Source organism: Ranitomeya variabilis, chromosome 5 (genome assembly GCF_051348905.1).
Source record: "Ranitomeya variabilis isolate aRanVar5 chromosome 5, aRanVar5.hap1, whole genome shotgun sequence".
NCBI lineage: Eukaryota > Metazoa > Chordata > Amphibia > Anura > Dendrobatidae > Ranitomeya > Ranitomeya variabilis.
This window is the reverse complement of record NC_135236.1, coordinates 100,116,015-100,131,100: the sequence shown is the minus strand read 5'-3', so window position 1 is coordinate 100,131,100 and position 15,086 is coordinate 100,116,015. Positions and strand designations below refer to the sequence as shown.

The 15,086-nt window shown below is 42.6% G+C and overlaps 2 protein-coding genes across 2 annotated transcripts in view; one reads left to right on the top strand and one right to left on the bottom strand.

Moving 5' to 3' along the window:
• ARHGAP25 (Rho GTPase activating protein 25) overlaps positions 1 to 15,086 on the bottom strand; it is a 180,452-nt gene that overhangs the window by 99,416 nt on the left and 65,950 nt on the right. The window contains exon 2 of the mRNA XM_077263045.1: positions 1,272 to 1,468. Coding sequence (XP_077119160.1) covers positions 1,272 to 1,468 — 197 coding nt within the window. The remainder of the gene's footprint in view (positions 1 to 1,271; positions 1,469 to 15,086) is intronic.
• LOC143775197 (uncharacterized) lies at positions 5,229 to 7,052 on the top strand. The gene is made up of 3 exons (XM_077263044.1): positions 5,229 to 5,714; positions 5,808 to 5,967; positions 6,079 to 7,052. Exons 1-3 carry the CDS (start codon positions 5,600 to 5,602, stop codon positions 7,025 to 7,027), a joined length of 1,224 nt encoding a protein of 407 aa, XP_077119159.1. The 5' UTR covers positions 5,229 to 5,599; the 3' UTR covers positions 7,028 to 7,052.

Genomic DNA, 15,086 nt, shown 5'->3' with positions numbered 1-15,086 from the left:
CCACAGGGATTAATATGAAATTCCATCCCTTTGCACGTCAGCCAGCTTCCACTCTTTTAGGGAAGAAGGCTTTATACATTATTGTGGAGGTTTTTGCTGGAATTTTTACCCATTCATCCAAAAGAGCATTATGAGGTCAGACACTGAAGTTGGACAGGAGGGTCAGGCTCACAATCTCAATTTTAGTTCATGAAAAAGGTGATCAATGAGGAAGATGCAATGGCTATGTGTGACCAGTCATGTTCCACCACATCAAACTCACCCAACTATGCCTTTATAGACCTTAGTTTGTGCATCGGGCACAGTCATGCTGGAACAGAAAAGGGCCTTCCCCAAACTTCACCCAAGTTGGGAGCTACAATTGTCGAAAATGTTTTGCATGCTAAATGTTTTTCCTTTATTGGACATAAGAGGCCTAGGCCGACTGCTGAAAAACAAGCCCATAGCATTACCCATCCTCCACCAAACTTTACAGCTGGCACAATAGAGTCAAGCAGGTAACATTCTCCTGCCATTTTACAAACTTAGACTGGTCCTCCCGACAACCAGATGGAGACAAGCAATTCTGAACTCCATAGAACACATTTTCCACTCCTCCAAAGTAAAGTCACGGTTTTTCTTACACCACTTTGACACTTAGAATTGAGCTTGGTGGTATTAGGTTTGCAAGCTGTTGCTCAGCCATGGAAACCCATGTCATGAAGCTCCAAGAGCACAGTTTTTGTGCCAATATTAATGTCATTGTAGGTGGAAATTCTTTAGTTATGGAGTCAGCAAAGCCTTGGTGACTTTATGCACTATGTACCTCAGCACTCTGTGACCCCACTCTATATCTTCACGTGATCTCCAGTTCAAGGCTGAGATGCTGTGCTTCCTAATCATTTCCACTTTTCAATAATGTCTCTCACAGTTAATTGAGAATATTTAGGAGGGAAGAAATTTCATGAAATGGCTTTTTGTGATCCTATTAAAGGACCATGTTGATGTCAGTGAGATCATTAGAACAAGCCATTCTGTCACCTATCTGAAAAGGAAATCTGAGCTAGGGAGTGAATTTTATACCCCTGTTGTAATGGGACTGAATGAAAAATCTGAATTCAATGATTAAGAGGAGAGTCTCAATACTTTTGCACATACATTGCATATGTTCGTGGTCTTTGTGGTCTATGTGCTTGAGTAGGTACATGAAAACAATAACATACTAGTATCTCTCGATAGATAGATAGATAGATAGATAGATAGATAGATAGATAGATAGATGTCACACTTACCTGTTGTTTGCTGTCATCTTCATCTTTGTAATAGCAGAGATATGCTCCTTTCAGTACAAAGTATTTTTGCTGCCAGTTCTTCACAAAGGATTTTTGTTGTTTCTTCAACCAGCCGCTTTTCACCGGCTTCTCCAAAGAGTTGTGTAACCGTGCAGAAGAAAAAGCCTGATCACTCGTCATCATACTGACTGATCGCACTGTAGGAAAAGATTATTGAATACTTGGCGATCAATATAGTGGAATTGCGCTTTCAAGGTTTTTTTTATAAGTTGTAAAGCATATAAAATATCAGAGTCCTGTCACCATGTTGCAGCTAACAGAGTCTATGATATCTCAGAAACTTTGGTCGAAATGATATCTGGCTTCTGGCTTAAGAATCTTTAAGGAAGTGGCCAAAAAGCAGGTTTCAAAATATACTTCCTTTAGTGCGTAGGAGTGGTTTTTTTACTAAGTTTAAGGGCAGATAAAAATAAGTCCACTCTTCTTGACTGTGTGCAATAACATTTCAGATCTTACACTGCGGCATGTAATGACCATCATGTTTACTTGCATAAACGTGTTTTCCCCCCAAACTGTGGAAATTGCTTAATATATTTTATAAATAGATCTCTGAGAAAACATTTACAAAGAATTTAACAACCAAATACATTATCTTTATTAATTGATATTAACATCTAATTTTTATGGAAGCATCTAAACTTTCTCCAAAGAGATGATGTCGGAGGAGATAAAGATCAAGTGGTTTCAATTTAAAAGCCCAATCCTTTGGTTTTCCAGGCAGAAAAGCTCTCCAAACATAGAGAACATATGAATGCTCGACCGAGTCGAGCCTTCGTGTCTATGGTGTGGTTGGAAAAGATATATGTTGGCTGAACAAGTGTTCCATCAACAGTAAAGATGATCAAATCTTTTAACATTATAATTATCCAGTTCGGAAAACTTATTTTACAAAAAAAATTGATTTGCATCTAATTGATTTGTTGTGAATCGCATTACTGCCAAGCCTCCAATTGCCCTAAAAAGAGGTAAATAACTCTTTGAGGCATCTTAGAACCATTTTTAAATATAAAAAAGGTCTAAAAATTATCCCATTTTATTATTTGTGATCAGGCAGACCAGTCTGTACAAAACACAGATTAAAATGAATGGTGTTGCTTTCAGAGGTAACATTATGCTTCGCCGGAGACAAGTAATGTGCCATACATTCCATAATACCCTCTTCTTTCTCTCCACTAATATGCCAGAAGTAAGCAGGCCAATTGTGACCTGCAATTGGTAGTATGACTGTCTAAATGACTGGTGCCACTGATGGTGGTGGTGGTGATTCAGATCCTGCAAGCAGCTCCCATATTCTTAGGCTACTTTCACACTAGCGTTAACTGCATTACGTTTCAAAACGTCTTTTTTCAGAAAAAACGCATCCAGCAAAACTTTTTGCTGGATGCGTTTTTTTCCCATAGACTTGTATTGGCGACGTATGGCGACGGATTGGCGTACGTCGTGTACGTTTTACGACGGATGCGTCGAAATTTGGCGACACGTCGTCTCAAAAAAACGTAGATTGTAACGTTTTTTGTCTCCGCCTAAAAAACGTGTCGCGACGCATCCTGCGGCATACGTCGTTGGCTGCAATGGAAGCCTATGAGCGACGGATGCGTCGGGACACGTCGTACGACGCAATACAGCGCTGCAATACGTTTTTTTTACACTGAGCATGCTCAGAAGAAGTATTTTGTTGCCAATTGGCCAGACACCCCCAAATCTATATAAACCTGGCCTGGGCCTTCAACCCCACATATGCCTGCAAGACCCAGAGAGGAGAAGACTGCCAGCAAGACCCCAGCCACAAGACCCCAGCCTGACACAGGAGCCAGCCACTGGAAGGAGCCAGCCACAGGAAGGAGCCAGCCACAGGACTCCAGCCATAAGACCTCAGCCACAAGACCACAGCCTGACACAGGAGCCAGCCACAGGAAGGAGCCAGCCACGGGACTCCAGCCACAAGACTCCAGCCACCATAGAGCCAGTGTGAGTATTGCAATTTTTGTGTGCATCTGTGTGCCTGTGCATTTGTGTGTGTATATGAGGTACTGACTACTGAAAGAGCTTAAAACCTGAAGAGAACCTGAGGCCTGCCATCGTCCTGCACCAGCCAGTGCCATGCTAGAGTCCAGATCCACCATGATGCCAGCCACTGTGAAGACCTGCAGCTTCAGCCAAAGGATTGTCAGCCTTTTGTATGTGTGTGTGTGTATGCGTCTTCTGATTGGGTTCACCTTTCTGCCTTTGTTGTACATATGTGTATTTGCCTAAAGCTATGTGCGTGCATGTGTGTATTTTTGTACGGCTGTGTGCTTTTGTATCATGTGCCTGCACCATATTATGCCTTTGCCAATTTTATGCCTGTTCATGTGGGAGGGTATGTGTCCATGTGCAGGATTGCATCAGGGTGTGGTCAGGATTTTCCATCAGTATTTGTACGCCAAAACTAGGAGTGGGTGATAAAAGCAAAAGTATGTCTTTTTTCGTGTTATACTTTACCTAATTTTTACACTCCTGGTTTTGGCTTACAAATACTGATGGAAAATCCTGACCAAATTCTGATGCGATCCTGAATGTGGACACATACCAGGCATGTTTTTGGTGTGCGTCTTGTTGATTGCATGTGCATTTGTCCATGCTGTAATTGGTTATTTGCCTTTTTCTGATGTATTGACTGTATAGTGGTCTGTGCAGCATGTGTTTTTTTTTTTTTTTTTTTTTAAATCTGATGTGTTTTTTAAAAAAGTCTAGCGGTCTGCAGCTTGTGGTTTGAATGTGAGTGTGGGGTTTTTCTATTTAATAAAAGTGTTGATTTTTTTTAAATTACAGTTATAACCATTTGCAGTTGAAGTACTTGTATTTAAAATAAAGAGCATGTCAGCTCCTAATTGTGATTTAAAAAAAAAAAAAAAGAGTGAAAAAAAAATTATAATAAAATGTTTATTAAAAAAATGTCCGTAGTATTATTTCATAAAGGTAAATTTAAAACTGGTGTATGTACCAATGGTTACACATGCAATACAGGGTTGGTTGAGGGCTAATTTTTTTAATAAAGGTTAACCTGTAAATTTTTTTTTTTTTTTTTTTTTTGGGGGGGGGGGGGGGGAGGTTATTTTTTTCACATAAAATGTGTCAAATATATTTTTTCTTGGTGTTAAAATTAAAAAAATTTATTTTATGGGACATGGAAATGAATGGTATAACGTGCCACTTTTTGGGGGGGTTTTGGTGTTCACCTGTATGAACATTTCTGACATCATTTTAGTAGGGTGTTTATCATTGAGCATTACCTAGTTCAGGGGGTGGTCTAACTATAGATCCATTATACATATTAACAGATAAACCAGGACCGCTGCCCACCAGGACACAGCCGCTGCCCACCAGGACACAGCTAAAGTGCTAGAAGTAAGTTTTGAAGACCCCAAATCTGCTACTTCAATGTGTAGAGCAGATTGCAAGTGTCTTTTTAACTTACAGATACACCAGGACCACAGTCGCAGCAAGCCGCCTCTAGTCCCAACCAACCAGGACCACAGCCACCAATCTTTTCAAGTAAGTTTTGAAGACCCCAAATCTGCTACTTCAATGTGTAGAGCAGATTGCAAGTGTCTTTTTAACTTACAGATACACCAGGGCCGCAGCAAGCTTGAGCAACAATGTCCTCTTCTGACAGCCCTCCTCCACAGCAACAGCGTGTATCGGTAAGTTAACACAAAACTTTTTTTTTTTTTTTTTTTTTTAATTTCTTTAAATTACATTTTTATGGATAACTACATGCATAAATTATGTTTCAACAGGAAGCTGAATCAGATGAGGAGCTGTCAGAAGGGGGCGAGACGGGTGGAGAGATGCTAGTGGAGGAGGAACCAAGTGTAAGTAGTGGGGAAACAGTTTTTTCGCACATCACACTGCACCATACACAAAACAGATTTTCATACATAACTAAACACAGAAAATATATGCCTACATTACTGAGAATTTGTTTCCTTTATTTCAGGCTGCTGCTGCTGCTGCTCCTGCTGCTGCCGCTGAAGGTTCTCCCAGACAATCCCAGAGTCGGCGGACTCGTCGCCGCGGTCGGCTATCAGTGAGTTTTTTTTTTTTGGGGAGGGGTATTCTATTGGTACTTTAGTGTTTCAGTGTACTAATTTGTTTGTTTTCCTTTTTTTTTTTTTTTTTTGGCACAGGCTTCACAGCGTGCTCCTGCAGAAGAGGATGATGATGATGACGACATTGATATCGAGAATCTCATCGAGGAGGTTCGCGAGCGGGAGCCGCTGTGGAACATGGCTGACCGCAGGCATGCTGATACCGGTGTCACCCGTCGGCTCTGGGACGAAGTGTGTCGCAACCTGTTTCCAAGGCGGGAGAGCCTTCATCCTCAGCAGCAGAGCAAACTAGGTAAGTATTCACTTTCCAGTGATGTTTTGAGCTGACTGTAATGTATTGCATTTACCAATTTTTGGTTTTTTCTTTTGATTCTTGTCTTCACAGTTGGAAAGATTAGGAAGCGGTGGCGGTCACTGAGGGATCGCTTTAAGAGGGAATTCAATGATGAGATGAAGGCCCCGAGTGGCTCTGCAGGAAGGAAGAGGAGCAAATATAAATATGGCCAGGCCCTCTCCTTCCTGAGGCGAACAATGCTAAGCAGAGTGTAAGTATTCTACAGCCCACTAATAACCATGTTAACCTGTCTACTTAGTTTGCTTTCAGTCAGGGCTTTTTCATTCCAATGTATTAATTTCATTTGTTTTTTCTTTCACAGCACCTTCTCCAGCCACCGGGCGCCTGCATCTTCCTCTGCGCCCTCTGGAGCGATCCCTCCTGAGTCCGCCACTGAGGGCCACGTCGGTAGGCCCCACACCTCTGTCCCCTCCTCTGACCCCTCCTCTGACCCCTCTGTCCCCTCCACTTCATCCGTCCCAAGCAGTGGAGCATTATTGCAGCCTTCATTGCTCGCATCTGATGCTGAACAGATAGCGTTTCCTTTACCCCACCCCTCTGATCCTGCCACCTCGACACCACCATTAGGTTCGTGGCGGCAGCGACAGAGGGGTCAGGAAAAGAGCTATGCTCCTGAGTTCTTGCACCTGAATGCATCCTTCCAAGGCTCTTTCAAAATTTTGGGAGAGCAAGTGACTGCTGGTTTCAACATGGTGCAGTCACGCATCAGTGAAACAAGCCGTGAAACCAGCAGTCGCTTGGATAGGCTGCATTCAGCTGTAAGTCCCGATCCGGCCAATATTTTTTTTAACTCCATGCTCAGGACCATGGAGAAACTATCTTTTGAGCAACAGATGCGGGTAATGAATACCTGCCATAATGCTCTACTGCAGGCCGTTAACGAGTCTACCCACACACCTCGCCACACCTCCACTCCAATTCCACACCATACCCAGCATTACCAAACCCAGCCCCAATACCCACACCAGCACCATTACCAAACCCAGTCCCACTACCCTACCCAGTCACAATACCCAACCCAGTCCCCACAACAATCCCGGCCCCAAGACCAAATTACTTCCCCAATGTTTTCCTTACTCAACTTTTCTCTTCCCCCTACCCCAACACCACCCCCCTCTGGTCAGCCTCTTGGTTTACCCCCCCCTTCCACTGCACCCCAAACAAGTAGGGTTTCCCCACCTATCGACGTGGTCCAACCTTCCTGCCCCTCCTCCTCTCATATCTCCACCCAACAGTTTCAAGATTTGTAAATACGATGTTTAGTTTTTTTTTGCAAAATCTTTCAAGAACAAATTTGATATTAAAAAAAAATATTTTTTGTTGGCAAAAAAAAAAAAAAAAAAAAAAAAAGAGTTAAAATAAAATTCTGAATATAAAATTCTACTCTGTGTGTGTGTCTGGATTTATTAAGGTAATATAATAAAAAAGGTTTTAATAAAAACAAACACCGAACATTTTAAAGGTATAACAAAACGATTTTACTAGCAAGAAAACCATGCTTTTTGGCCCTTTTTTTTTTTTTTTTTTTTTGGGCAGAAACACATTTTTTACATAAACAAAACACATGGGAAACTGGTTACACAATCATGTCTTGCCACGGGATCCGCCCGACAGGTGAGACAAAATAATCGGCAAACTGGTCCCTCATCCTTGTAACTGAACTTGTAGAGCGAACTGAGCTGCTGCGGTAGTCCCACAAGGTGGTCTCCAACTCTTCATCATCCAAGGAAACGGGCTCCTTTGAAAGGACAAAGTTGTGGAGCACCACACAGGCTTTAACGACCTCGTCTATAGTTGTTGTTTTCAACTTGATAGCCGTCAGCAGAACCCGCCACTTCGCCGTCAATATGCCAAAGGAACACTCCACGACTCTTCGTGCTCTAGTAAGCCGGTAATTAAAGACCCGCTTGGTATGGTTTAAGTTCCGGCTACTGTACGGTTTCAGTAGGTGCGGCGACAGTTGAAAGGCTTCATCACCTACAAAAACATATTCCAGGGCTGGGTCATTGGTTCCTGGCAGTGGTGTGGCTGGCGGGAAATCGTAGGTCTCTCCATAAAGGCAACGACCCATCGGAGAGTTTTTAAGAACTTGTGAATCGTTGGACCGTCCATACGCTCCTATGTCCACGGCAAGGAACCTGCAGTTGGCATCTGCAATAGCCATAAGGACGATGGAGAAATACTTCTTATAATTATAATACTCCGATCCTGTTCCTGCCGGTTTCGCAATCCTTATATGTTTCCCGTCAACTGCACCCACACAATTAGGGAAATTGCAAATTTGCTGAAACTCTTCAGCACTTCGCAACCAGATTTCCATGGATGGTTGGGGGATATACTCTGGTTGCAAAGTGGTCCAAACAGCCCGACATGTGTCCTTCACTATTCCAGAGATAGTTGAAATGCCCAGCCTGAACTGATAATGGAGCGAAGTCATAGATTCACCCGTAGCTAGGAAACTTTAAAAAAAAAAAAAAAAAAAAAAAACATGTTAGAAAAAATTGCACAGACCAACAAGTTTTAATATGGCACTGTTAATTTTTTTTTAAGGACGGGACACCCAATAAAACCAGCATGAAACCGGTGTAAAAAAACAGTGGAATGTCCGCCAAGAAAACCCAAATTACATGCTGCAGAAAATAGTGCGCAATATGTCAGCGCAGTATTGTCTGCAGCATGTAATATAACATTCAAAATGACCAATGACAGAAAAAAAACAGTTGCATGTCATCAAACCCAAAAAAAAAAAAAAATGCAGAAAATGCAACGCAATATTTCAGCGCAGTATTTTCTGCAGTCTGTTATCTAACATTCAATATCAGCAATGACATTTAAATAAAGCAGTTGAATGTCCGCCAAGAAAACACAAACTACATGCTGCAGAAAATAGTGCGCAATATGTCAGCGCAGTATTGTCTGCAGCATGTAATATAACATTCAAAATGACCAATGACAGAAAAAAAACAGTTGCATGTCATCAAACCCAAAAACAAAAAAAAACAAAAAAAAAACTGCAGAAAATGCAACGCAATATTTCAGCGCAGTATTTTCTGCAGTCTGTTAACATTCAATATCAGCAATGACATTTAAATAAAGCAGTTGAATGTCCGCCAAGAAAACCAAAACTACATGCTGCAGAAAATAGTGCGCAATATGCCAGTGCAGTATTTTCTGCAGCATGTAATATAACATTCAATATCAGCAATGAAATAAAAAAAAGAGGCTTACCGCAGGGTCACCATCAGCCGCTCCGCCGGTGTGATGGCAAGCCTCATCCTTGTATCCTGTCTTCGGATGACATCCTCCAGTTTTGCAAGCAAAAAATCGAAATGTTCAATCCTCATCCGCACGTAGTTGTGGAATTTGTGTGGATTGTGCCGCAACTCCAGGTACAGAGTGGACTGGACACCCCGGGTCATCCGTAGTTGATTAATCGGATGAATCCACAGTCGCCTCCGTCTCCGTTGCTGCAGAAGCATCCTACGCCTTTCCGCTGCCGCCTCCTTCTCCCGCACTATGATATCCAGGCGATTTGTCTCAAAGATAACGTCGGTAACCAAACTAGCAATCCTCCCAAGAACACCTTCCATCGCTGCCACAAAACTAAAACCCACAAAGATGGGCTGTAAATACAGTACTATATAGTTTTTCAAATTTTCCAGTAGCCAATCAAATTTTGGGAGCCTCCCCTTTTAAAACCGGATCCGTCGGAAAAACGGATGCAACGGATGGTAAAACGTATGCAACGTATATAACGCATCCAGTATTTTCGACGGAAACGTTTAGCGGATTTGCGACGGATCCGTCGAAATGCTGGATGCGTGGCATACGTTTGTCACCGTTTTTCACTTTTTTGACGCATCCGTTTTTTCGGCAAAAAAACGGATTTGCGACGTAATGTAGTTAACGCTAGTGTGAAACTAGCCTTAGCCTTGGTATGTTTTTTTGTTTGTTTGTTTACACTACCCATCTGTTGCCACTTATTTTACCATGCATTTTGTACAACACTATAATTAATTTTTGATTATCTTTTTAACCCTAATTACTTAACAATTACATAACAAGAAATGCTAAGTAGTTAGGTACAGGTACAGAAATGTGACACCAGGCTGCAGTAAAAGGTGTGGGGTGTATAGTTGTCAAATTGGATGGGTAAAACAGGTGTACAAAACACAGATGTACGATTAATACAAGGGTACCATGAACAGCGTCCTCATTACAGAGGAAGTGACTCAATTATGGATCATTACCAAACAGTAGTCAATCTAATGCAGGGCCTGACCCAGTTACTTCAGGACTTTGCAGTAGCAATTCACATTATGAAGCTGCCCAGGCCCAAACCACTGCAGCATCGATGACAATTTCTGAGCCTAAGGGTACCGTCACACAGTGGCATTTTTATCGCTACGACGGCACGATTCGTGACATTCTAGCGATATCGTTACGATCTCGCAGTGTCTGACACGCAGCAGCGATCAGGGATCCTGCTGAGAATCGTACGTCGTAGCAGATCGTTTGAAACTTTCTTTCGTCGCTGGATCTCCCGCTGTCATCGCTGGATCGTTGTGTGTGACAGCGATCCAGCGATGCGTTCGCTGGTAACCAGGGTAAACATCGGGTTAGTAAGCGCAGGGCCGCGCTTAGTAACCCGATGTTTACCCTGGTTACCAGCGTAAAAGTAAAAAAAAACAAACCGTACATACTCACCATCTGATGTCCGTCAGGTCCCTTGCCGTCTGCTTCCCGCTCTGACTGTCTGCCGGCCGGAAAGTGAGAGCAGATCACAGCGGTGACGTCACTGCTGCGCTCTGCTCTCACTGTACGGCTGCACTCAGTCAGAGCGGGAAGCAGACTGCAAGGGACCTGACGGACATCAGATGGTCAGTATGTACGGTTTGTTTTTTTTTACTTTTACGCTGGTAACCACGGTAAACATCGGGTTACTAAGCGCGGCCCTGCGCTTAGTAACCCGATGTTTACCCTGGTTACCAGCGAACCTCGGCATCGTTGGTCACTGGAGAGCGGTCTGTGTGACAGCTCCCCAGCGACCACACAACGACTTACCAACGATCACGGCCAGGTCGTATCGCAGGTCGTGATCGTTGGTAAATCGTATAGTGAGACGGTACCCTAAGGGTAATTTGCATGTTGTTTTTCTGGTGGCCAAAAACATGTTTAAACTTTGGGCAAATATTTCAGCAGTGCTTAAACACTCCATCCACAATCTTCTAGTTACGAGAGCTAGCATGTGGAACTCATCATGTCCCTGCTGCAGTGTGACCCCCAGGAATGGGTCTTCTCCCTACTTCCTGATGCACCAGAACTCGTCACATTAGACTCGTTCTTTGAGACTGATGGGCTCTTGCATGATGACCCTGACCGTGCAGCCTTAGCAATGAGTAAACTAGCCTCTCTATGTCACTGGCAATGCACTGTGGCGGAATACTGCACTGAGCTATGGCGCTGGGCCATAGACTCACAGTGAAATGACTGGACCCTTCAACATTGATTTCATGCTGGACTTTCTGACCAAACTAAAAACATGTTAGTGCAGTTACCTTCCCCTGTTCCCTTGACACATTCATGTCCCTAGCTATCCACCTTGATCAGTGGCTACGTGAACACAGACTGACTGAGAAGCTCATGCAAACTGAGGTAACTCAGCCCCTTCAATAACAAGCGGTTAAGTGGCAAAAGCTCGATTTTGGTAGCAATTGTGAAGAGTTTGGATGTCACAGGCATACCTGCCCCAGAAAACTATTGTCGGAAATATTGTCTTTATCTGTGAACTTGTCTAGTTTAGTCAAATAATCTAAAAAATTCCCCCATAGAATGTATGATTGTCCCATTGATCTGGTACCAAACTCCCATCTTCTCAAGATTAAACTATATAGAAGACAGTCTGTAAAAGGTTTCATTAGACTATCCACAACACCAGTTGGGGTAGGTTTCTTTTTTGTTTAGTAATAAAGCTGTTGGTCTGAGACCTTGTATTGACTATCATGACTTTAAGAAAATTACTGTAAAGAATCAGAATCCTCTGCCATTCATCCCTGATCTCTATAACTAACTGATCATGGCCATTTAGTGCACCAAATTTGATATTTTGGTTATGTGTAACTTGAACTGTATAAAGGAATGGACAAAGTGAAAGGAAGACAGCATTTACCACCCCAAAGGGTCACTATGACTATCTGGTTATGACTTTTGGTTTTTATGTTTCAATAAGTAAACTTCTTAGGGAATATCTTGTCTGCCAAAAGTTTCCATATGGATCCCTCCAATATCTTAGCCATTAAAGATTGGGTTCTACCCAAATACCTGAAAGTTGTGTAGCACTTTCTTAAGTTCGCTAATTACTATTGCAAGTTTGTTAGAATTTTTTTTCAAGATAGTCAAACCTTTGACTGATTTAACGAAGAATGGGGCTGATATTATTAACTAGAAACCTGAGGCAGTTTGTGCCTTCACTGAGTAAAAAGAACATTTCTCGTCTGACCATGGTCCAGCCTGACCTAAAACGTCCTTTTATAGTGGAGGCAGATGCATCTGAGGTTGGAGTTGGAGTGGTGTTATCACACACTTAACTCCATTCATGTATCTTCTTTTCACAAGATGCAGAGATGAGTTATTACATTGATAAAAGTGAATTGTTGGCAATCAAGTGGGCCTCTGAGGAATTGTGCCACTTCCTTGAAGGTGCAAAATATAAAATCACTTATCACGGATCACAAACGTCTTACTTATGTAAAATCAGCCAAGAGACTAAACCCTAGGTATGCCACATTGACTTTAATCTTTTCTAATTTTGATATTGTAGTTATATGTAGACTAGTACTAAAAACATTAAAGATGATGCTCTCTCCCTAAGTTTCTGTGCTTCTCAGTCCAATGAGTCCAAAAATGTCCCCATTCTAACTGAAGGTATAGCTGTGTCTTCTGTCTCTCTAAGGTTTGTTGAGGAAATGCGTAGATCTCAAATATTAGCTACTCACAATACTTCTATCCTAAAATTGTTTGCCCCCCTAGTTTCATCTGTGAGTTCTTCAGGAGACCCATGATACGGTGCTCACAGGTCACCCTGTTTTTAACAATACTATCAGGCTGGTAATGAGGAATTATTGGTGACCAACTACTGTTAGAGATCCCAGAGAATTTGATAATTCATGTGAAAATTGTGCCCACGCTGAAACACCTTGCACATGTCCTTTCAGACTTCTCCAGCCTTCACACACTCCTAATGTTCCTTGGACAACTTTTACCATGGACTTCATAGCAGACCTGCCATCCTCTAAATTAAAGACTGTTGCCTGGGAGGTGGTGGGAAGATTCACAAAACTGTCATTTTGTTCCTCTATCTGGGTTTCCTAATTCTGAAATCTTACATAAGATGTTCATTAAATACATGGTAGGTTTGCATGGTATTCTGAAGAATATTGTTTTTGAGCTGGGGGACTCCGTTTCTAAATTCTAAAGGGCATTCTGTAATAAGATCAGTTAAGAATTTTCCGTTCCATTTGTTTATTACCCTAAGGCTAATAGTCAGATGGAACATGTCAATCAGATACTCAAGCAATTTCTTCAATCTGATTGGGTGGAATATCTTCCTTTAGCGGAATATGCCATCAGTATCAAGAATCCATTAGGAACTCTCTTTTCTGTAATCTTGGGTATCATCTTTGCTTTGATTCTTTTTCAGCTTATGAATAAGATAGTCCAGAAAACCTAACAAGGGATCAAGAAAGATAGACCTCTTCTGCTAATAAAAGACGCACTGATTTGTGCTGTGCTGCGGGTATGCAATAGACCAAGTAATGGGCGAAAAATAGGATAAGTACGTTTTGAAAAAGAAGTAAAGAATGTTAGTAACACAGTTATTAAGGTTGAAGTAAGACTTTAAGTCCCTCTAGTTCAACCCATAGCCTAACCTAACATGCCCTAACATGTTGATCCAGAGGAAAGCAAAAAAAAACATGTGGCAAAGAGTGTTATGACCTGGTGGTTTAGGAGCAACATGGGACGTGCTCTGGAGGAGGTGGTACCTGTACTGACCGCAATTCCTGAGCTTAACACACACACTAGAAGTAGCCGTGGGATGTTCCTGTCACTCCCTAGACACCTCGTCACAGCCGGAGGATTAACTAACCCTAAAGATAGAAACAGGAAAGCTATCTTGCCTCAGAGAAAATCCCCAAAGGTTAGACAGCCCCCCCACAAATATTGACTGTGAGTAGAGAGGGAAATGACATACACAGAATGAAACTAGGATGTAGCAAAGGAGGCCAGTCTAGCTAGATAGATAGAACAGGACGGAATACTGTGCGGTCAGTATTAAAAACTAGAAAAATCCACCACAGAGTTTACAAAAAATCTCCACACCTGACTAAAGGTGTGGAGGGTAAATCTGCTTCCCAGAGCTTCCAGCTTAACTGAATAAATCCATACTGACAAGCTGGACAAGAAAAAACATAGAAAGTGCAGAACGATTAAGTCCACAACAAGTGAACTGCAAAAGAACCAAGCAAGGACTTATCTTTGCTGAACAGGTCAGAATATCAGGGAAATCCAAGCAGAGATGTGAATCCAAGCAAGAACCATTGACAACTGGCACAGGCTGAAAGATAGAACCAGGTTAAATAGCCGAGCCAGAAAGACAATCAGTGGAAGCAGCTGCTGACTAATAATTCCAAGGAGCAGCAGTACCACTTAAAACCACCGGAGGGAGCCCAAGAGCAGAACTCACAAAAGTGCCACTTACAACCACCGGAGGGAGCCCAAGAGTGGAATTCACAACAGTACCCCCCCGTGAGGAGCGGACGCCGAAAACACACCAGAGCCTCCCGGTCGATCAGGGCGAGCCAAGTGAAAAGCACGAACCAAATCGGCGGCGTGAACATCGGAGGCAACAACCCAAGAATTATCCTCCTGGCCATAACCCTTCCACTTGACAAGATACTGAAGCCTCCGCCTCAAAAAATGAGAATCCAAAATCTTCTCAACCACATATTCCAACTCCCCCTCAACCAACACCGGGGCAGGAGGATCAACCGAGGGAACAACGGGCACCACATATCTCCGCAACAAAGATCTATGGAAAACATTATGGATGGCAAAAGAGGCTGGAAGGGCCAAACGAAAAGACACCGGATTAATAGTCTCAGAAATCTTATAAGGACCAATAAACCGAGGCTTGAACTTAGGGGAAGAAACCTTCATAGGAACATGATGAGAAGATAACCAGACTAAATCCCCCACCCGAAGCCGGGGACCAACACACCGACGGCGGTTAGCAAAACGTTGAGCCTTTTC